The 21,185-nt window shown below is 52.5% G+C and overlaps 12 protein-coding genes across 12 annotated transcripts; 5 read left to right on the forward strand and 7 right to left on the reverse strand.

Annotated features, from left to right (window-relative positions):
* Window positions 1-445: 445 nt before the first annotated feature.
* On the forward strand, window positions 446-1,879 carry RHO25_007656 (uncharacterized protein; the record flags this gene model as incomplete). The annotated part of the gene is made up of 4 exons (XM_023599837.1): window positions 446-605; window positions 655-714; window positions 767-1,329; window positions 1,388-1,879. The coding sequence occupies 4 exons, from the start codon at window positions 446-448 to the stop codon at window positions 1,877-1,879; spliced, it is 1,275 nt and encodes a 424-aa protein (XP_023448819.1).
* A 659-nt stretch (window positions 1,880-2,538) lies between these two features.
* RHO25_007657 (uncharacterized protein) lies at window positions 2,539-3,628 on the reverse strand (the record flags this gene model as incomplete). Its single annotated transcript, XM_023599838.1, has 3 exons — window positions 2,539-3,090; window positions 3,150-3,308; window positions 3,362-3,628. The coding sequence occupies 3 exons, from the start codon at window positions 3,626-3,628 to the stop codon at window positions 2,539-2,541; spliced, it is 978 nt and encodes a 325-aa protein (XP_023448818.1).
* Window positions 3,629-4,268: 640 nt separating this feature from the next.
* On the forward strand, window positions 4,269-5,329 carry RHO25_007658 (uncharacterized protein; the record flags this gene model as incomplete). The annotated part of the gene is made up of 2 exons (XM_023599839.2): window positions 4,269-4,675; window positions 4,732-5,329. The coding sequence occupies 2 exons, from the start codon at window positions 4,269-4,271 to the stop codon at window positions 5,327-5,329; spliced, it is 1,005 nt and encodes a 334-aa protein (XP_023448817.1).
* Window positions 5,330-5,484: 155 nt separating this feature from the next.
* Window positions 5,485-5,978, reverse strand: RHO25_007659 (uncharacterized protein; the record flags this gene model as incomplete). The annotated part of the gene is made up of 4 exons (XM_023599840.2): window positions 5,485-5,498; window positions 5,574-5,707; window positions 5,757-5,805; window positions 5,858-5,978. The coding sequence occupies 4 exons, from the start codon at window positions 5,976-5,978 to the stop codon at window positions 5,485-5,487; spliced, it is 318 nt and encodes a 105-aa protein (XP_023448821.1).
* Window positions 5,979-6,406: 428 nt separating this feature from the next.
* On the forward strand, window positions 6,407-7,584 carry RHO25_007660 (uncharacterized protein; the record flags this gene model as incomplete). The annotated part of the gene is made up of 2 exons (XM_023599841.2): window positions 6,407-7,207; window positions 7,261-7,584. 2 exons carry the CDS (start codon window positions 6,407-6,409, stop codon window positions 7,582-7,584), a joined length of 1,125 nt encoding a protein of 374 aa, XP_023448820.1.
* A 775-nt stretch (window positions 7,585-8,359) lies between these two features.
* Window positions 8,360-9,925, reverse strand: RHO25_007661 (uncharacterized protein; the record flags this gene model as incomplete). The annotated part of the gene is made up of 1 exon (XM_023599842.1): window positions 8,360-9,925. One exon carries the CDS (start codon window positions 9,923-9,925, stop codon window positions 8,360-8,362), a length of 1,566 nt encoding a protein of 521 aa, XP_023449020.1.
* Window positions 9,926-10,637: 712 nt separating this feature from the next.
* RHO25_007662 (uncharacterized protein) lies at window positions 10,638-11,780 on the reverse strand (the record flags this gene model as incomplete). The annotated part of the gene is made up of 1 exon (XM_023599843.2): window positions 10,638-11,780. One exon carries the CDS (start codon window positions 11,778-11,780, stop codon window positions 10,638-10,640), a length of 1,143 nt encoding a protein of 380 aa, XP_023449018.1.
* A 421-nt stretch (window positions 11,781-12,201) lies between these two features.
* Window positions 12,202-12,558, reverse strand: RHO25_007663 (uncharacterized protein; the record flags this gene model as incomplete). The annotated part of the gene is made up of 1 exon (XM_023599844.2): window positions 12,202-12,558. One exon carries the CDS (start codon window positions 12,556-12,558, stop codon window positions 12,202-12,204), a length of 357 nt encoding a protein of 118 aa, XP_023449027.1.
* A 1,275-nt stretch (window positions 12,559-13,833) lies between these two features.
* Window positions 13,834-15,166, reverse strand: RHO25_007664 (uncharacterized protein; the record flags this gene model as incomplete). The annotated part of the gene is made up of 2 exons (XM_023599845.2): window positions 13,834-14,940; window positions 14,990-15,166. The coding sequence occupies 2 exons, from the start codon at window positions 15,164-15,166 to the stop codon at window positions 13,834-13,836; spliced, it is 1,284 nt and encodes a 427-aa protein (XP_023449024.1).
* Window positions 15,167-15,894: 728 nt separating this feature from the next.
* RHO25_007665 (uncharacterized protein) lies at window positions 15,895-17,211 on the reverse strand (the record flags this gene model as incomplete). Its single annotated transcript, XM_023599846.2, has 3 exons — window positions 15,895-16,137; window positions 16,190-17,074; window positions 17,134-17,211. 3 exons carry the CDS (start codon window positions 17,209-17,211, stop codon window positions 15,895-15,897), a joined length of 1,206 nt encoding a protein of 401 aa, XP_023449253.1.
* An 807-nt stretch (window positions 17,212-18,018) lies between these two features.
* On the forward strand, window positions 18,019-18,513 carry CYP10 (Peptidyl-prolyl cis-trans isomerase cyp10; the record flags this gene model as incomplete). Its single annotated transcript, XM_023599847.2, has 1 exon — window positions 18,019-18,513. The coding sequence occupies one exon, from the start codon at window positions 18,019-18,021 to the stop codon at window positions 18,511-18,513; it is 495 nt and encodes a 164-aa protein (XP_023449237.1).
* Window positions 18,514-19,132: 619 nt separating this feature from the next.
* On the forward strand, window positions 19,133-20,615 carry RHO25_007667 (uncharacterized protein; the record flags this gene model as incomplete). The annotated part of the gene is made up of 4 exons (XM_065602968.1): window positions 19,133-19,294; window positions 19,392-19,623; window positions 19,676-20,560; window positions 20,608-20,615. 4 exons carry the CDS (start codon window positions 19,133-19,135, stop codon window positions 20,613-20,615), a joined length of 1,287 nt encoding a protein of 428 aa, XP_065459040.1.
* Between the last annotated feature and the right edge of the window lie 570 nt (window positions 20,616-21,185).

Raw genomic sequence — 21,185 nt, forward strand, 5'->3', positions numbered from 1 at the left:
ACCTTCGCAATCAAGTGACGCCATGCTTTTCAAGGACCGGTGCTCAGAAAGCTTGAGGCCCATATGAATGGTGATGATTGCCGTTTTAGGAAAACACAAAATTCTAGGCGCTGTGATTTGCATCATCATATTCAATGATGCGGTGAAGATCGCCAACGCAGACCAAGTGTGCAAGTGCAAGTACCTCCTAGCAGCAGGTCCGGCACAGCCAGTGCCAGCGCTGGCGTCAGTAAACGAAAAACCTTGAAATCTTTTCGGGAAGGCACAGAACTTCCCATTGTGTTCCACAGTTCTTACCCCGCGACAACGAGAACTGTACGCTCACTTAGGTCATAAGGTGTGCAAATATGTCGATCAAGTGCAAAGATCTTCCAAGTATTGGCAGACTCCTTGTCACTGCACACAATTGAGTACTCGAACATCAGACATCTCTCCCTACAATACGATGCCAGACATGATGTCGGGACAACGATGGCGAAGCTCCCATGTTTTTATTCTTGTGACATGTGGTCTCGCGATATTCACCGATGTCTTCTTCTATGGCCTGTTGCCACCAATACTCCCGAGCATCCTTCGAGATAGGCTCCACGTTCAAGCAGACAAGGGTCGGTGCTTCTTTTTATGGAATGCTTCTTGTACTGACATGGCTTCCAGTGCAGCTATGGACAAGTTTATTGCCTGCCATTTACAGCATTGCAATTGTCGTCAGCTCTCGTGAGATATCTCTACACTGTTACAAGCCACTTACTGACCAAAGCCACCATAGCACTGGCGGGCTATTACTCCGACGCTATCGGCCGAAGGAAGCCACTGTTCATGGCTGCTCTCCTCAGCCAATTTGCGGGCATCAGCCTTATAACTGCTGGCAACTCCCTTGCTCTTTGGATCGCAGGATTAATTGTGACAGGCCTGTCGTCGGGGGTTGTATGGACGTCCAGTCTAGCGATAGCTATTGATGCTACTGCGCAGGAGAATCTGAGCGAAAAACTTGGATTCGTCAACATCAGTCTCAGCTGTGGCCTATTCCTGGGGACAGTCTTAGGAGGAGTCGTGTATTACAGCGGCGGCTATTACTCCGTATGGGCAATGTGCTACGCCTTGCTGGTCATTGATGCGATCTTGCGATTACTGCTGATCGAGCCGCGAGACTCAAAGTCATCCCCTCCCACAACCGACGGCCCAGACAATCCGATCGTGACCAATCCAGAAGACAGATCCAGCCAGCCAGACTCTGAAAGGAGCACTCGCGCCAGCGCTGGTGCTATGGACATCACCAAGATTTACGGCGATGATTGTGGTTACAATTCTGGACGCCACGCTGCTCACGTCGTTCGACGGTGCATTGGCCATCCATCTCGGAGAGATATTTTCTTACAATACGCTTCAGGTTGGCTTGACTTACATGGCACTGGTGGCCCCAGTCTTCCTTGGGCCTTTGGTTGGCAGGTGGGCCGACCGTTCTGGAGCGCGTGTCGTGCTGAGCACAACGCTGTTCTTATCAATTGTTCCTCTGGTCTGTTTGAGATTCGTTGATCACGACGGGACCAGCCAGAAAGCCCTGATATGCATACTGCTCTTCCTTGTTGGCTTGCTGAGCGCTGGCAGATTGGGTATCTATTCTGCTGAGGTTGACCGCGCTGTCACTTCCTACTCAAGGAAGCGGCCTGACTCAGTAGACCGCGAGAAGGGTCTTGCACAGGCGCAGGGAGTCTGGACGGCCGCCTATTCTACTGGTTGTGCTTTAGGTCCGATCTTCGGGGGACTAATCCTCGGCCATGCCGGCTGGTCGACTGAAACTTGGGCGGTGGCAGTGCTCAGTGCTGCTGCTGGAACCATCGTCGTGATTATGGCCAGTGGGCAGCCACGATCGACCGATTGAAAGGCGGATTGTCCAATAAAGGAATACTTGGACCCGATACACAGCCTCTTCGCCGGGAAATGTCGATCTGCTTGACAGCCGTATCTTTTGTCATTTTTTCGACCCACACCCTTCTCCAATGCGCATCACGGGCCCGATACTGAAGCTGATGGGGGCTTGTCGGCAAGTGGTGCGACGAGGCAGTATGGGAATGGGCTCGTTTGCAGGACGAGTGCGCACATGATGTTGCTCTGCCGCCTCTGAAGGCGCAATTCGCCCACAGTTAGTCAGAGCTGTGGCCAGTGTCGCCGTCCATGCAGCATATCGCATGAGATCCTGCAGATGTTGGTGGAGCGTGTGGAACGCGTGCCGCGAAGTCAATGTTGATGGCTCTGTGGTCGTTTCGCGCTCAGCAGTCCAAATCTCGCCTTCCGCCGCGCATCCCAACATTCACGCCAGGACCATCAATACCATGACACTGCACATCACACTCGGCCAAGGCTCACGCAGAAAGCTGCACACAGACATCACAAGCGTGCCGTGAAGCCTGGATCTGCTAAACGACAGCCAGGATTATCCATTTGTGTGAAGATCACCAGTTCCACCTTCTTGGAGCGGATTCGTCGTGGATATCTCCTCCCGAAGACTCAGGAGAGACGAACCAGTCTGTGACTTGACTGCTACACGAGAGCATTATATAACGTCTGGCTAATCTGGACTACCACTCCATGCCGCATCCCCGCTGGACTCAATGAAGGCGAGCACGGGGTATATGGCGTCTGGAAGGTCTCAGTGTAATAGCACTCATAGCCACTACCGCCATAGTTGTCTTCCCAGAGATAGTATCGTCGCGGGTTGTTGATATCTTGGAAGGACACCGGACCCTCTCTGACCTGGTCTACGGGAACCCCAATGCGATTCCATGTTCCAAAAAGACCGTTGTCGCTGCGATCAACGACCACCCTTTTGACATCATTCGTGTCGCTCAGGTACCGGATATAAGAATTGGTCCCGATTTGTTGGATTTCCTGGTCGATGACTGTGCGGCTGTCGTTTGGATTCCATCTGGCGGGTGCGGAGAAGGTTCTGAAATCGCTCGTGTGCGAGTAGTAGATGTACGGGCCTGTAGCTGGTCCGTTGTGCTTTGGATCGTTCTCTGCGTAGACCTGTGACGCCCAGAAGACTGCGTACTGGGACTTCTGCGCGTCCCAGATGGCTGATGGTGCCCAGACCTGGCGAGAACCCAGTCAGACTTCCCTGCTGGTGTTCGGAATGGGTAAGGCGTACTTACATATCCGGCTGTTGATGGCATGAGTTCGACCAATCGCTCTTTAGACCAGTTGACACCATTCGTCGACTCCCATACATATATGCTTCTCGAGCCATTCGCTTGTGCTTGAGTCCAGTCGGTTTTACCGATGTCAAGATCGGTCGCCAAAACATGATATTGCTTGCATTCTGTCAGCTTCAGCCTTAAGGGGTTCATGCTTTGGCGATGCCAACCTGCATCTCGGACGTGCTATGGGACTTCAATATGTAGGGATCTCTGGCACCTCCAGTTCCAGTTGTTGGCACAAGCGTCGCTCGACCATTGTTCAAAGCCTGAAAGGCCGTTGGCTGGTTCGCTGATGCTTTGTAAAAGAAGACACTAGGTTCGGCGCCCTTGAAAATTGCAGCCAGATAACCTGCATTGGCTGCTGCTCGTGGAAGCGGCGTAGCAATTACTGATGCCGCACTGCTGGCAATGCATATGAGGTTGGACAAGCGCATGTTGAGAAATGGCTAGCAGTGTATCGATATCAGCCCAGCTCAGTATGTGCAGCTCAAGCATCTCAACAGAGCATGTGGGCTCCCTCGTATATATTCCGTGCCACCCATGTAGAACACCAGTTTCAGAGGCATAAGTTGGGCCACCAACACAGAGTTCAATGTCTGTTGTTGCATGCACGTTCCTAATTGGCGCGAAATTTGTGTCGTAGGAGGTACGATCGGCAAGCAAGCAAGCAGCTTGAGAAGAGTTTACAAGCTGACGGAAGAACTTCAGGCGTTCGTCGTGAATATGCACGCCATACTGGTTGTCGGCATACTGCTATTGGCCTATCCCACAATTTCCACGATGCCTGGTACGTGAAGGTGTTTCGCTTGCATGCTTGAGCGGACAGACTTCTTGGCTTTGCCTTGTGTCGGTGTCGAAAGGAAAGCATCTGCGAAGATCGTCAACCATTATGCTGCAGGTCAAGCGTCAGGCATGACAACTCGTCGAGGTCCTGGCTCTGCCTGAGGTTCTCCTGTCACAGTCTTTGGTAGGGCGCCACATCTTGGCATGGCTCAGAGTGGAGAACTCGGAGTGCCGAGCATCCCACCTGCAGGTGTTAGCCGGCAATTCATAGCATTGCGTTCCTAGTCTCCCATGTCTTCCAAGAACATTTTGATCGTTGGCACAGGCGCCATCGGAGCATTTTATGCTTCTCGGCTATCAACAGTGTCAGGCACGAAGGTGTCTGCAATCTGTCGCTCGAACTTCTCGGCGATCCAGAAGAATGGTATCAGAGTCACCAGTCCGATATTCGGCGATACAACTTTCAGACCTACATATGTTTTCGCAAGCCCAGACGAAGCCAGAGAAGTGAAGAGGAAGGAGAGCTTGCTTTGGGACTACTTGATCGTGACGACGAAGGTATTAGGCGATCCGAGCTCTCTGGCTGAAGGTTTGGTCGACGATGAGTCAAGTCTCGTGGTGTTCCAGAATGGTTTGGGCATCGAGGACCCTTACAAGAAGAGATTTCCAGCGAACACCATTCTGAGCGCAGTGACGAGGTGAGTTCCTAGCTTCTCAGCTCAGCATGAAGACAACTTTGACGAATGCATTGCAGGACATCTGTGTCGCAACCCACACAAGGACATGTAGAGCACGCGCATTGGACTCGCACTACGATAGGACCGTATGCGCCAGACTCTTCTGATCAAGAGCTGAGTCAGAAACGAGTCGAAGAGTTCGCCTCTCTCTTGCGTGATGCCGGGATTCCAGATGTCGACGTGCTCTCGCACACAGGAATGCAATTTGCGCGGTGGCATAAGACAGCGATCAACGCGAGCATCAACCCAACGTCAGTGCTCGCTGGAGGATGCACGACCCAAGCGACCGGCGTGGACCCAGAGTTGTACGCTCATGTAGAAGGTGTGATGCGGGAGATCCTCGAACTTGCCGTGAAGGTATTGGGCGCTCCTCTCCCGGAATCGTTGCCTACGATCGAAGCAGTACTGCAGGGCGTGCAAGAAGACCACAGTGGGAGCAGGCCGAGTATGTGGCATGATTGGGCAGCAGGTCGCAAAGTCGAATTAGAAGCTATCTTGGGAAACGTGCTCAGGCGGGCTCGCGATGCGGGTGTCGAGGTCCCACGTACGCAAACGCTTTATGCTTTGCTCAGGATGGCACAGCAAATGCGCGACACAAGCTCGTCCGCGTTGTGATAAGCTGAGTTGCGCAACAGTCGGGTCGGCATGTCGGGCCATGTGTGGCGCGAGGATAGATGCCTCAGCAGATTCGGTTTCGTTGCCTGGAGCGCTTTGCAAAATTCTCGGAAGCCAAGCGTAGATATTGGCCAGATTCAATTGCATATACGTATCTATGCGCGCTTTTCTGCGTAGCATTGGACGTTCAGACTGCGCTTCCGTCAGCAACAACAAGATCCATGTCCTGCTTCGCATTTCTCACCATTCAAATAGTCGGCAGCCATGAGCAGTTCGAGGCAGAGTTCTGGTGGAATGTCCATGTCCGGAACATCCTTCGAGTTCTTGTGCTTCTCGTTGTAGTAGAGGTATTCGCAGACCTTTTCGAGTACTAGGCCGCTGTGGCGAGTCAGCATGATTCATGATACAATCTTTGGAAGACGCGTACTTGATGTTATCAAATCGGCACACACCCTCCTTGGACTCGCGAAACCCGTCTATAGAACGTCAATGTCGCGTTAGATGAAGAGCAGCGCGTCGATCACGCACTCGTAGGATCCAGCATGCGTTTGATGGCGCCGCTGATGTTGGCGGCCGAGCGGCGGATCACGAACTTGAAGTCATCGCTCGATACCAGCGTGATATATTCGGACAAATTCTCGGTAGCCATGTTGCCACGCGTGCTGCGAGGGGCGTTGTAGATGGAGAACGGGAAAGTGGGCTTGTTGGTTAGGCAGGCGTTTCTGGAGCCTGAGGCAGATGCCAAGAAACGTTCTCTGCTGGACGACCGGGATGGGCTGTTGCCTTTATGCTTCAGCTCGCGACTTACTTTTCTGAACTTCATGTGATCACAGAAGACTTTTTGTGAATAGTCTTCCTTCTCTCATGCTATCAAACGGCATTCACTCTAGAGATGCCATTACCTCACTCACAGGTTTACGAACAATTAGGTCGTACAAGATCTACGAATACGGCGCTACGGCGCGGCAGTGGCTGAACCTAATTTGGCAGCGCCCCTTCTTCTGCTACACACGCTCGCAGGTTTTGTGCCGCAGACACTACCTCTTGCCATGACATGAAGCTCCCGAAGACTTTGCGATGCCAAAGTATGCCGGAGTTCTCCAATATGCTCACCCTGTCAGGCTTCCGAGGCGATATGCCGCGTTACTGGCGATACTGATGCTGTATCTGGTGCTCTGCCACCTAGCTCCGGCTGTCCAGCATACATACAAGCCTCTTGATGCAGTCCAGCTGCCAGTCCGCCTTCAGCTCAGCAGAGAAGTCGAAAAACCAAACATCACCACGAATCTCGTGATAGCCAGCACGAAAGCAGAGGACATCTCTTGGACAAATGCTCTAATCCCACAAATTCCGAATCTCAAGATCTTCCGATATGTCAGCGATGACCCTACTGCAGAGTACCATCCTCCAGCAGCCCAAGGACGTGAAGCTCTCATGTACTTCACCTATCTCTTCGACAGATACGAAGACCTTGCAGACGTCAATATCTTCATACATGCCGAAGAACATCCTTGGCATCTCGACAGTGCTCTCTGGCAGTCAATGACATTCGCGTTATCACATCTCGACCTCAGCCAGGTTCTGGAGAAACGTTATTTCAATCTCTATACCAGCTTGAAAGGCGGTCGTCCTGAGGGCTACAACACTTCAAAAACGCCACTCCAGACCAATAACTCGGAAGAGCCATACATGGCTGATGCACTTCGCGCCAACTTTGGAAGTGATGTTGCGGTACCAGAGATCCTTCTTGGCCCATGTTGCTCACAATTTGCTGTGTCCCAAGATGCGATTCTGAGCAGACCTCGCGAGCAGTATGAACACAGTATGAAATGGCTGACAGATACGGACTGGCCGGATCAGCTGACAGGACGCGTCTGGGTAATCGGACACACTTCCATGTGAGTTCGTCATTACTGATATCTGCGATCTAGGAACATATGTGGCCATTCCTGTTTCTTCGCGATCAAGCGATAGACCAGAAGACCGAATGGCGAGCGTTGTGTCGAATGTATGCCGTATGTTTCAAGAACGCGGGTGATCATCAACAATACCAAGACGTATGGGCCGAAGTAGTGCAGCTACGTGAGGAGATCGGCTTTGGCCGCGAGGTGCTGAGACCGTGGAGCGTTCGCAGGACCCGACGACACTTGAAGGAGCTGACTTACCACTTGGAGCAGAGTGTTCTCGAAGCACTGGAGCGAGGACTTGACGAGAAACAGCGTTATGAAGCAGGAATAGACATTAATGCATCATAGATGTCGACTCAAGGTCGCAATCGCTCCTTCAAGCCGCGGTGCCACACTTTCATCCTAGGACTAAATGAAGAAGCACAGACCTTGCGCCTTTTTCAGAGAAAGCTGTATCTGCGGGCATCGCTCCGCGCAGCATCTAAGGCGCACTTTTTGGCTGCAGCCAGCCTTGTTGACGAGGGATGCTCCATTCTGTCAGAGAAAGATGTGCGTTCTTGCAATTATCTTGGGAGAGGATGTCCAAGTCATCGGCCGAAGGTCATCGTCTTCCGTTTCGCAATCTGCTCCAGAAAGTCATGCTGGGTCAAGCGGATTGGCTGAGAAGAGCTAATAGCTTCAGAGAAAGCAATACTTTTGGCATCTTCCTTTGTGTGTTCACTCCGCATTGACGCAAAGCTCTCGGTGCGGAAAGAATGTGCCACAGTCTCAAACACGGTAATCTCGGCAATCGAATTTTGCCACGAGGAGCTTGGAGCGGCCACGGTACGTCTTGCGCAAATTACTAGACTCGGAGTCGCCGAATATTCTAGGAGAGGTTCTGCATCACAAAAGAATGCATCAACGCAAGGTCGGATATGAAAGGGATACGGAGCACAAAAAATTTCGAAATCCTGCTTGCATGCAATTCATCATTTCAGCTCGAGCTAATGGTCATTACAGTCCCGTTGCCTATATTGATTAACACATTTTGGAAATACTTGGAAAAGGATGTGCTTGACTTTGGATTGCGAAGATAATTCTACTGCAGATGAGCGATCTGAAAATTGCCGGCAACGAAAAGCTACTCATTGCATTCAGCTTCTAGGAGCGAGAGGCGATCCGCCTGGGCCTCTTCACCAGCGTCAACATCCTGATCCTGCGATTGTGGTTCAGCTTCCGGCTCTTGGACTTGCTCGATCTCAGACCTGACTTCAGCTGTCTCTTGAGCTTCTGTCGAGTTGTCTCCTGATGGCGGCTCAGCGACGTCCTCGTCAACTGGCCGGTCATCATCTCGGACCCAAGACTGAGACGTGATGACCCTCTGCTGATAATCTGGATCATCCTCACCTCTGCCGAAACCCCTTGCCTTCCACAACTTCGCAGCTTGCAGCAGCACTGCTGGATAGTCCTTGTCGCCTGGCGGTGAACTGTGGTACACATCATTGTAGATTCGACGCAGCGTGTGTTGAATATGATAGGGGTACGGATGATCATCGTGCACAGTTTGAGGAGCGCATTCCACTGCGTCGAATGCCCTGCGTGCTCTCAGCTGCAGATTAGTTCCCTCGGTCGGCGGTCCTTTCAGAAACGGTGTCGTCGTTCGAGCTTCGATGATCTCATACGCTTCAATAGCTTTGATCATGACACCACGTCTCAGATTCTGGATCTCGCAGACTCGGGGTTTGTCGTCGAGGATTCTGGCCAGGTTCTCCGCGGTGCAAAGTAGGGCATCAAGATTACGCATCGCCAGGCTTTGGGATGGGTGACAAACTGCGTTGCGCAGTGACGTGACCGAGTACATGCTGCCGATTGTCATCTCTCGTGTTGCATTGCACATCTGGAGTGTCTTTTCAGGACGACCGGCCCAAGACAGACCAGACTTTTCGATCTCGTCCCTGCCGAAACGAACTTGGTCCCAATGCTCTCCGAATTGTGCACGCGCCTGTTCGGGCCAATGTGCGTGAAATGCGTACCAGAAGGTCTGCTTGGCAAGGGCGTGCGCTTTGTGCAAAGCAGTATACTGGTCTTCCCAGCTGATGTAGATGTACTGGGCAGGGCTTTTCCAGAACTCATCCAGACTAGACTGTACCGGATCCCATTGCGGGTACTTCTGCCTCTGTTCCCAGAGAGCATTCCAACTTATACACTTATCGCATATCATATGGTCAGGCTCGGGCTCGCGCTCTGGAGCTGGCTTCCACCGATCATCCTCTGGACCGTCATTGTCGTCGTATTGTACCTCTTCGCCAAGGTCAGCATTCCATCGCTTCGCCTGCCTTTTGGCTTGCCAGTATCTCACTGGGCCAGTAATCAGTCGTGTAAAGATCTTGCAGAATCTTTTCCTGACACGAGTGATAGTGGATACTTGAGGATAATCTTCGTCTTCGAAATATGCTTCATCCTGGTTAGCTTCTTCGTCTTCGAAATATGCTTCATCCTCGTTAGCTTCTTCTTCTTCGAAGTCTGCTTCATTCTCGTTAGCTTCTTGGGTTGACTGGTCAAGTTGCTCTTGCAGTCTCACGTTGTTCTCGCGTAGCCAATCATTGTCGTATTTCAGCTGTGAGACCTGCTCACGTAGCCGCGCGATTTGACAGTCATCATTCTCCATCTCGTTCTCAGTTTGCTGATGATCGTCTTGGTCCGTCATATTTGCTTGCTGAGTTCTTGAAGTACGGAGACGCAAGAAGACCAATATTTAAGCAAAAGAGTGCAACGAAAACGCAAAAGCATTGTTTCTTTGTCTCTCAAGTCTATGCAATAGTTATGCACAGCAGCTCTGTTAGCAGCCATCGAACAAAGGCAAAGTGTGGAGAAATGGGACAGAAAGAGAATTGGAAACTCTGCGGAGAGATGTCGTGTATTGGGTAATTCTACGTCAGTTCATTGTGGAAGTAGCTATCATATGCCTGCCTCCATTATCCTTCGCGTCCAAAATCTCTGTCTAGGCCGCACAGAGCTGCTCTGACAGTACAATCTTGTCTGAGTCTCCAGTCCCGAATGTCAATGTCTCTGTCAACCTGACTTCGATCCCGCCACTCAGGCTCGCCCTCCCCTCGACTATTCATCGCAATGTTATGCGAAACTCGTCTCGGGATATCCATTCTCCTCGCCTTGACTATTCGCCGTGATGTTCTCACCCGACACTCGTCTTTGGCTCAATCCACCTGCCCTGCCCTCGACTATTCGTCGCAATGTTATGCGACACTCGTCTCGGGAACTCCCTCCTCTTTGCCTTGACTATTCGTCGTGATGATGATTCCATCCGACACTCGTCTCTGGCATCAACCTTGTCCGTCGCAGCAGTGGCGTGGCTGGCATCAATCGATCTGAGACTCGGCTCCACAAAGCGTGCGCAAAGCTCACCAGCGAGGACCAGCAGTGTCGTTCCTCCGGCGGCTTTCTGCTTCCTGTCTCAGCGCAGCGACCAGGAGCGGAATGTCTTTCTCCTTTGGTAGCAGGGCGAAGCCGAAATCCCAGGAAGTGCGACACAGTGCCTTGGAGACGTTGTCCATCGTGGGCTCGACGGGGTGAGCGGCCAACTCCAGAAGCTCGGTCCATGTTTTCTGTGCCTCCGTCTGCAGCTTGTCTCTGAGCCCCTGCATGACAACCACCTCTTCGTTGTTGCCAAGCATACGCGGGAGATCCTGTGCCATCGCGAGCAGGTGATCAACATGCTCGACCGTGCATGCTTCCGGATCATCTCTGCGACGGTTGCAAGGATGGCAAGCAGCGTTGCGCATCCTGACAGCTGCGTCGAGAGCCAGTTTACCTGCTTCCTGGTTCCCACCGAACACTTGATAGAAGTTCGTGCGCGTGAAGAGAGCATCCAGAATCTCTGAGCGGCCCCATCCGACGTGCTTCGGGCCATCCCACTTCTCAAAGCACGTTTCTCTGTCAAGCTTGTCGAACGCCCTGTACACGGTCCGAGAGCAAGATAGCAGGGCTTCGTCGAGAACGTCAGAAAGGACCTCTGCAGCCACGCGAGAGTGAGCCGAGGGCTCCCAGAATGCCTTCTTATCGTCTGGCACTGTGCAAACGAAAGTCTCCTCACCAATGTCATCCCAAGCAGTGGTTGAAGTGGGCTGTTCGCTCTGCCCCCATGTCTCCGTCCAATCTGAGGCGTCATCAGCCTCGGTGGCATCGTCAGAGCTAGCCTCAGCGGAGATCGCGTCGGCACCACCCTCTTCGCTCTGAAAATCGTCCGAGAAGTAACCCGAGTCAGATCCAGATTCGTTGGCTGGGAAATCGATCTCGCCCCAGAGAGTTGCACCGTCCCGTGGCTTTGTCTCCGCACCAGCGCAGTCGGTCGATGCCGAAGCATCTTGATCCTGATTGGCTCGAACGTCATTCGAGCGGAGAGAGTCAATCTTAGCAGTGAGCTCTCGCACCATCTGCTTGAGGGCCCGGTTTTCCTCTTCTCTGAGCTGAGCCAGAAGGCGGTGTTCGCATGAGGCGGCACCGCAGTGGCAGATGTCGAGCGTCAATTCTTGGAAGCAGTCCATTGTGAAGGAGTATTGCGTGATATCCGGTATAATAGTCTTGTGTGTAGTGATTGGTATAGTCTTGTGTGGTTTGGGTACTCCGTGAGCGTCGGTGATATGCAGTGTTGTCTTCTGATACCAGTATGCGAATGGAGTGAACAAGAAGCAGGATCCAGCAGGGGACACTGTAATCTATATAGTTGGAGAGCATCGAGAAGCGGGTCGTGTCTCCCGGTTCACCCAAAAATTCACTATGTTAAACGCGTGAGGCCACAACCACATGTTCACAAAATGTGAATTGCGTCCTCAAATTGTTCACCTATCCGCTCTTGAGAAGATGGTACGGGTAAACTCTCAATCCCCAAATGACCTAGAAAATGGCAATCCATGGTAAGCAGCCGCCAGTCAGAAATTTTCGCTTGGCCACGATTTGGACAACGCATCAGGACGAACATTTGATGGCCATCGCAGCAGTGTAGCGAAAGCGTTTAAGCTTCTGGACACGTGACAGTGTCTTTGCTGACATGCGCTCCAGCGCATCGTCTGTGATGAATAGGGCATCACGAGCAAAGTCGAACCAGGTCTTGGCAGGTGAACCGCTGGGTGAAGCAAAAGTCAAATCGTACACTTTTGAAATTTCTTCTCGTGCCTCATGGCAAACGTGAGCGATGTTTGGCGGTGTGCCGTTCGACCTGAATTCTTTGCCATTCCATGATAAGACGATGTTCCGTGGCTCGGGTATACTGAATTGCCAGATCGCAATGCGAAGCTCGGCCGGGAGAGAAGAGAAGGAGGCCATCGCAGATGTCGAACGTGGACAAGTTATGATCACTCCAGGCCTGAGCAGACACTTATAGCAGCAATAAGTTTGTTACTGCTTGAAACGACAAATGCATTAGATCCCAGGAATTGTCCCTCGCGGGTGATGAGCGTGCTTGTCCTCATTGTTCGGCGGCTACAAACCTCTCTTATCAGTCAATCGCGGACAAAGCCGGTAGTACTTCCAAATCATTCCACCTCCTCGCAGTTCTGCCGGAGATGCGATGACCTGAATTGCGGTCCTTGCTCGGCGAGATCGTTCACGTTGCGCCGAGGAATCGATGTCGTCGCCAGGCCGAATCTCAGGCGCAAGCCGCAAGCCGCCAGCCGACGGCCGCTCCCTCCCGCTAGCGCCCGCCAGAAATTTCTCAAGTATATAGCCAGCTTCTCCCTCGCCCTCCTCTTTGTTCTGATCAGCGATGCAAGTCTACCCCCAACCCACCCCTACACTTCGAATCATCTACTAACAACGATACAGTTTACTTCATAGAATCATTTCTATAGTAAACATCCACAACTGTACTTCTCACAGAAGCTACAGACTCCAACCTGGCTGATGAGTCGAACCGCGGCGCCCAAGAGTGAAGCCAATGTGTCGGCTTTCGTCGATGGCAATGATCTCGCCCTGCTTGAGCGTCTGGCTTCGGCCGGCTCTTGTAGGTGGGTACTGTCGGTTGTCTGACAGGTTACTTTTCATCAAGAGCTTGGTCGAGTATAGACCGGGTATTGGAGAAGAGGTACGACAGCGGTTGGCATTTTGGCTTGAGGACGCGAGATGGGAGAGGGCAAAGGCCTGCTGTTGGTGGCCAGTCCACCCTTCAGCAGCGCGACAAAATTGCAGCGCGGGAACGATGGAGCTTGGGACGCATCATGCAAAGGAACAACGGAGGGTGAGCACATGCGCGACGAGAGCGCAAGTAGTCAGACCGCCGTGGGCGATTTCTATGAACATATTCTGCACCTCATCTGCGCTGCGTCGTGCTTCCTGTATGCTGTCGCTATCCTGGAAATTTTTGAGAATTTTCAGGACAGCAAAGCTCGAAGCTCGAGTCAGATTTTATCTCCACCCGCACGGGACTCTCGAAATTACCGCCTCAGGTTTTCTGAGAGGCAGAGGGTGGAATTGCGCTGAGCAGTATGGTTGATCAGAGTCCAAGGCCGATGCGACTTGCATCGGCGGCATCTCTGTTGCTAGGTGGATCTGCATCTCTTGAGCGCACGTGTTGAGACGGTCTGGTGTGAACTCCTTGAGTTTTCAACCTGCTTTCTTGCTTCTCCGACTGCCTTCTTTTTTAGTGTCCTTCTTTCCGACGTTCTCTTTATACTCGTTCATTTGCTTGACCGCTTCCTCCTCATCTTTCGCGTCCTGTTCTTCCCGCTTGACCTTCGCGCGATACTCTGCCCCTCTCTTCTCTGCCTCTTCTACCATCTTCTCACTGTACTGCCATAACTTCTTCTGCACATCCTCATCCTCCACATCTTTCCTCAAGAATGTCCTCTCCTTGACCTCTTTGAGCAGTATCCCGCCTTCACTTCGCGCGAACTTCTCCTCCATGCTGGCATAGAGGAAGCTTTGTGCACCAGCGTCGGGCGATTTGAGTATCAACAGCCAGAGTGGGTATGTGATCAGATAGAGAAACAAGCCAAAGAGCGAGCCTCGCGTCATCCATCGTCTCATCCCAGGCGTCCTGCAAAACCCAGGATCTGCCAGAATGACTTTGGCATTGTTTGGAGCTCCATCCGGGCGCTTATATGCAGACAAGTGCTTCTGAAATGCCAGCGCAAAAGTCGTAAGAGCAAGCTTGCTCGTAGCGTACGCATTACCGGGGCTGAACTTGGTAGGCGGTGACGCCGACTTGTCTGATTTCTTCTTGCTGTCCTTGCTCTTGGATTCAGCACCTTGCGTTATATGCAAGAAATCTCCGCCCAGATATGAATTGCACGTCCCAAAGATCACCCTGACATCTCGATCCGGAGGCTGTGCTCTCAATGCCGGACTCAATATGCTCAACAAGTGGAAGTTGCCCAAGTAATTGATCTGCCAATTGACCTCCACGCCCTCATTTGTGCTCTGAATCTTGCTCTTTCCTGGTGTGATTGTGTTCGCGAACAGCATAATCATGTCTAGTCGTCTCGGCGGGGCATTGTCGATCCATTTCGTCGCAAACGTTCGAATGCTATGGAGCGAGGACAGGTCGACTTGTTCGGCAGTGATGAGCTGATTGTCGGTATCTTCGCGCAGGTCCTGAATAAAGTCGACGATGAAGGGATCGGACAAGGAGTGTTGCGTCAAGAGCACAATTTGCGCTCCTCGTGTTGCTAGTGATCGTACTGTAGCTTCTCCGACGCCAGACGTGCCTCCCTACTTCAGCTTAGCAAGTTTCGCGCCAAGGGTGAGAGCAAGGTCATACTGTCACAAGAATGACCTTGCCGTGCATATTCCTCTCGCTCGTGTTCTTTGCGCCCTGAAAGAAAGTTTTGAGCAGCCATAGTAGAAACAGCCACGGAGCTGTCTTGAGCAGCGGCCAGAGGTATGGCACCGAGTCGATGCCATCAAAGAGTGCCTGTGCGGCGATGTAGATGGCCATTGTGAGCGGTAGTGCCCTTCTCGGGCGAGGACGAGTTAGAGGAGCAGTGGAGGTGAACGCGAATGTGAAAGTGGTAAGCTGGACCACTCGGCAGCGAAAACACCCTGCATGAAGTTATCGCCGCTTAAGACCGATACAACAACTGAACGAGGGCAACAGCCAGTATCGATTGCAGCTTCGTAGAAACCCAGCGTGTGTGGTACGATTGATCAGCAGAGAGTGTAGTCACAAAGATAAAACGCTGGACGCTTCAATCTTGGAAATATGTACCTTTCCTTTAAAGTACAGTCTTTCATGCTCCCAGCGCCATGCTTCTCTCATCATCCACAAGGCTCCCAGCCATATGTGCAGACGCATGTGGTCTACTGTGTCCCTGCGGTGCAGCTTTGACCGTCTCCCTCCCAGGTAGGTTCCAGCCTACCCGAGTATGCTCGCCAGAAACTTGCGCCCTCGTCAAAGCAAATGGGTATCCAGAACTCATTCCAAGTTCATTGACGCGAAGCTTCAGCCTCGCTTCATTACACGAATCTTCGTTGATTCATTCATTCATTGTCCATTGCGCCCGTGTCAGGCACTCCTCAGCCCGGCGCACTGTACGACTCTCCAACCGACTGCGAATGAAGAGCCGCCAGCCAGTCGAGAGCTGCTTGCCAGGGTTGATGTGGTTGAGCAGCTGCGGTGAGCACAACAATGCATGTTATTTTTGATGCGACCCACGTGAAAGGCTCTCATTCGATCAATGGTCTTCGCTGCGCGCCGACCATAGTTACACCAAGAGCCCTAAGACCTGCCGGATCATTTGCCTTGATGATGGAAGCTGCAGGCAGCATAGGGTTCTCAGGCGAGATGTGTGCTGCATCCTTCGCTGCCTGCTCGATCGCTTCCATTTCTTCCTTGCAGCCGGCGTGATCGAAGGGACATACAACTATCGGTTGTCGAAGCAAGATATCTCGGGCTGAAGACATTTTTGCCTAGAAAGCAAATCAGCAAAGTCAATGTTGTGAACAAAAAATCAAGCCTTACCTTCACTGTGAGATAGTATTCAATCTTGTACAGCGTTCCAGTGGTCGTGAAACCGCTCACGGCGTACATTGGGAACTCTTTTCGACCTCTTGGTAACACGCCCTCGTTGTCTCTCAGCTCTCTGGCGGGAAACACGAGGCCTAAATTCGTGAAGTAACCTGCTTCGGGTAGTTTGACGCCTACGCTCTGCTTGTGCTTTGCCAACGTCTTCGTCTTCCGTAACGGCTCGTCTCCTTCTGGGTTGTAAATGATCTCTTCGTCAATGCCCACCGTAATGTCCTGTATCGTGACTCGTTTCGCCTTACTCGTCCAGTCAGGATTTGGTGACAGCTTGATGTACACTGAAACTGGATCCAGCGGCCCGTAACTCCATCGCGGGAGACTGATTCCAAGTGTGACGAGGTGGTCTGAGACCTTCTCGGCGCTTTCTGGCCGGTTGTACATGCCGAATGTGCTCAATGTGTCGTAACGAGATATAGGGACTGGGAAGGGGTACTTCCTTTGCTCTTGATGCCCTTGCTGCACAGTGACCACGATCTCGTAGTACGTCTCAGCTGTTCTCTTGTCCAATTGTAGACTCGCTGGAGGTACACGCCGCGCAATCTCCTCTCCTCCACGTCCGTATGGTATGAATATCACAAAGGGTAGATCCATGCAAAGTATCGACTCTGACTCTTTCCCTGGCGGACATCTGAATAGGAGCATCTCTTTCCCCACGATATCTGTGATCTCTTTCCGGTTCGAGGAGTTGAGGTTCCGCACGAAGGAGTCGGCATTTGGCTGAATCGATTCGCGCCGCTGTAGCGACACAGTCACTAGCGACACCTGAACTGGAGCGCTGACTCCGACACCAGGTCGAATCTCAACGCGGCCTTCTATACGAGGCTGCAGCAGAATGTCAGCACCTTCTCTTATGCCATGAAGCGCACAGCACATCCACCTACCAAAGTCGCAGATATGCCTGGATACCCCACCAAGAAGTTGCTGTTGGGCGGTCCAGAAACCCTCACGAACGCGGCCATTGCTCACGAGAGGCGCGAGGAGAACTGCGTGTTCGTCTTGACCGCATATGGTTTACGCCATGCGGCAACCTGGCCGCCTGTGGTTTGCAAATATCCTCTTCGCTCTGCGCTTCCCTCTCCCCGCCTCTGTGATATGCCAATGTCGTTGCTGCTCGACCAGTCCAACGCCGAGCCTGTGAAAGTGCCGCGAGATCGCGGGCGTGAGATACTGTGAATTTGCAGACGGGACAACGCGAGCATGCGTCGCTTGAGCTCGTGCGGGTCGCTCCTAGTTTGTAGTCCGGCGCGCGGGTTTGACGTGCATATGCCAGGCAGAGTAGCGATCAGGGAGGCGCAAGGCTGCGTGCGTGTTCAAGGTAGCGGGCGGGTCCTGCAACGCGGTGAAGGGCGACTCCAAGAGTAACGGTGACGATTCTACGCTCGAAGAAATGCCTGGTAATCGCTCTGTTGCACAACAGCAGCAGCGGCGTAGTGGTGTCGGGATCGCTGGTGTCGACCTCACCAAACATGGGCCGCTAGCTGACCCGTTCGCTCGTGCCGCCAGAGCTGATCTACCCTGATCCCTCCCCATTCGCCGACTCGTCTGCTGCTGGCACGACAACACGTCAGGTCGTTGTACTTTTCAGCTGGCTGGCCACCGACTCTCTTCTGTCGCGATCCCCCACATCCATTCTCCGGCTGACTCTACTGTCATCCATTGTTCTGGACCGATCCAGCTGATGCTCTACGGCTCTCCTTGGCAGGACTGAGCAGGCTGCGCCGAGGTGTGACGAGCTCGCATTGCAGATTCTTGGTCATAGAGCAAACATGTCGGTCACACTGTTCACGACGCACGGCAACATCAAGGTCGAACTCTTCTGCCAGGCTTGCGAGAAGACGACATACAACTTTCTAGCTCTCTGCGCCAGCGGTGCTTACGATGGATCGCCGTTTCACAGATTGATTAAAGATTTCATGATCCAAGGTGGATCTCCCGCCAAGGGAAACACCAAGGAATCGACATCGATCTGGGGCGAGAACTTCGAAGACGAAATCAAGCCCAGTCTACGGCACCATCAAAGAGGAATGCTCTCAATGGCCAACAAAGGACCGGCCACTAACGGTAGCCAATTCTTCATCACTCTCGCCGCAGCTTCACATCTCGACGGCAAGAATACTGTGTTCGGCAGGGTCCTGGAGGGCTGGGACGTACTCGATAAAATGGAAGAAGTACCGGTGGACAAGAAGAGCCGGCCGCAGGAAGCGATCAGGATACAAAGTGTCCAAATACACGCCAATCCTCTAGCAGAACAACAGCGGTGAAGCAGATACGAGCCCGGGCGTTTGCCACGAATATGCACGTTTACAAGGTGACGGTCACCATGCGTGCGAGAAAACACGGACCGGCCTGCCACTGGTACCGTCTTGGTCCAGGCGTACAATCACGACGATATGCAACAAGAAGCCACATTGGATTCGCAGCCGCTATTGGAGCGCAATATGTGTGTGCCACACGCCGCGATGTCACAGCAGCGTGTCGCTTGTCTGCAGAAGTGACCGCAGCTCTGCACAAATGGAGGCTTTCGATGCTTGATCGAAGTTGAAACGTACCTTGCTTGGGCTGCAAGTACACTCTGAGTATTCGACGATTGGAGTCTCGAAGGAAGTTGGTGAAGTCAAGAAGGTAGGAATATCAAAACGCGCATGGGCAATGCGCGAAGTGAAGTCAGAACGCTCCTTCCCTCATCATTTCTTGACACGCGCCTTCCTCCGAAATCTGTCGTTCCCTCAACTGCCTGCACATTCAACGTCGTCTTCACTTCACTTCACCAATCTTCACCTCACACTGGAGCTTTTCCTTTGCGACTCCACCTAAAAACCGCGTTTCTCCTTCATCTCGAGTTTCTCCGCTCTCCGCGCAAAGGCGCGTCACCACGCCACCATGACCGACCTCTGCAAGAATTGCGGTTGCTGTCACCTGGGCATGGATCCGTCGCCGTGTCAGAAGATGCTTGAGTCCTGTCACACCTGCAAGCAATGGGGACACACCACGAACTTCTGTCCTTTGGGCGTGCGCGACGCGAATGGTCAGATCGGACCATTGGTAGGAAGCGCATTTGCTCTTCGAAAAGCGATGGATTCCTGACGTTGCCTAGTATTGGATGATCTGCTCTAACTGCGATCGCTGGCATCTTCCACAGCCATGCGAGTTACCACTCCAGCAATGCACTCAGTGCCACAACTACGGACACATCGCGCATTACTGCCCAGTCAACCCGCTGCCACTGAGACTCATGAGAAACAACGCCCAGGCTCCTCCGCGACAAGCAGCTAGTGCTGATCGCAAACGTAAGCACGAAGACGAGGAGGAGAACGACAGACTGATGGTCAAGCTGCCGTTGGCGGTTCTCGACATCAAACACGTTCACCCATGTGAGTGCAGCTCCACAACAGCTTTGCCGTACCAATTACTGACACTCTTCAGCACTGCTTGCGCAGATTCGTAGGAGTTTAGTGAACGAGGTCACTCAGCTACTCCAGCATCATACGCGCGACGACGTCCTGGCTTTGTTCCTGCACGATGTTCCTCTTCCACCGTCTGCCAGTCGCTTGGAGGGCGGGAATCGCCCTGTCGACCAAATGGGAGCATTCAGACCCAGCAGTCATTATGCTTCGGCGAAGATTCCTGAGCAACAACTTGCCCTGTCGCCATCAGCACAGCAAGTAGCTCGTGTTCCGGTCACACCAATCACTGCAAAGAAGGCTAAGAAAAACACCGGACAGAAGCCATGTGCAGATTGCAAAGCCAGACATCAGAGGTGCAGACACACCATTGCCGACGGTGAACGTCCGTCAGACACTCCCGCTTTGCCAGAGTCTGCCGATCATGCAACGCTGCAGCCAGCTCTTGATCAGCAACTCGCCTTGGATTCCGGGCTTCAGCAAAGTCAAGTCGAAGACGTGTTCACCAATCAGCCGATGCTCTCCGGCGCTGAGCAGATGGGCACAATTTCATCGGATCTTACGCTGAATGCTCCAGCTGTCGGATTTGTTCCCCAGGACACTCACCAAGAGCAGGCATGGATGCTCAACACAACTGTCAGCGATCTCAACATGCTAGCCGAAGCTGCGCAACAGGTGAATGCTCAACTGGAGCAGACGCCATCGAACGATCACGTCGTCGTTCAAGCCGGTGTCGAGATCCACCCTTCGAGTGAGCATTTCAACGCCATGGACTTTAGCCAGCTTCTCAACAGTGACTCCGCGGCTCTTCCCACGAACGGCGATGCCCACGATGGGCAGTTTCATGGTGTGCTTGGTATTCCATCAGAAGCCGACCAGCCGAGAAAGCGTTCCACTCGAAAGAAGAGTAAGTCACGTACGTCCCGCTTCTACGCGCGTACTGACTGATGCCAGAGACGTAGAGATGCTGTGAGACACTGTCTCCGCACGTCAGCCCCAAATATGCTCTCTTCCACCCACACTGCAGCGATGGCATTCTTTTATTGCTCTGTGATTACAGCATTACTTCGACCACGGTGCCATTCTTTGCGTCAAAGGCAATCATCAGCGGCCCAACAGAGCTGAGAAAAAAAGGCCGGCAATAGCTTCAGTCTGTCCGCCATGGACAGCATAATTAATTATAGACGCTGCTCGGAGTAGCGCGCAGACTTACTTGCTTCGAGATAGATGCCGCAGCAGTGAGTGTAATCTGCTTCTGATGCTCCTCCGTAAGGACGCGTATTGCATCGTGTCTGCTGTCGTCTCGGCCATGCAGACCAATGCTCAACAGCATGAATTCTCATGGCATCGCTTTACAAATTTTCGATCGTTGTCAATTTTGCTACGAAGATGTTCCCTCAATGCGGCCTGCGTCATGCTTTCCATGTGTCCGAGTACATAACTTCACGTCAGCGTTGTCGAGCTACTTTGTGTTAACGACTCGTCGCGCATGCAATCCTTCGATTCATAGAGCATTGCACACCCTCGTCGGG

This window comes from Cercospora beticola, chromosome 5, assembly GCF_033473495.1.
Source record: "Cercospora beticola chromosome 5, complete sequence".
Lineage (NCBI taxonomy): Eukaryota > Fungi > Ascomycota > Dothideomycetes > Mycosphaerellales > Mycosphaerellaceae > Cercospora > Cercospora beticola.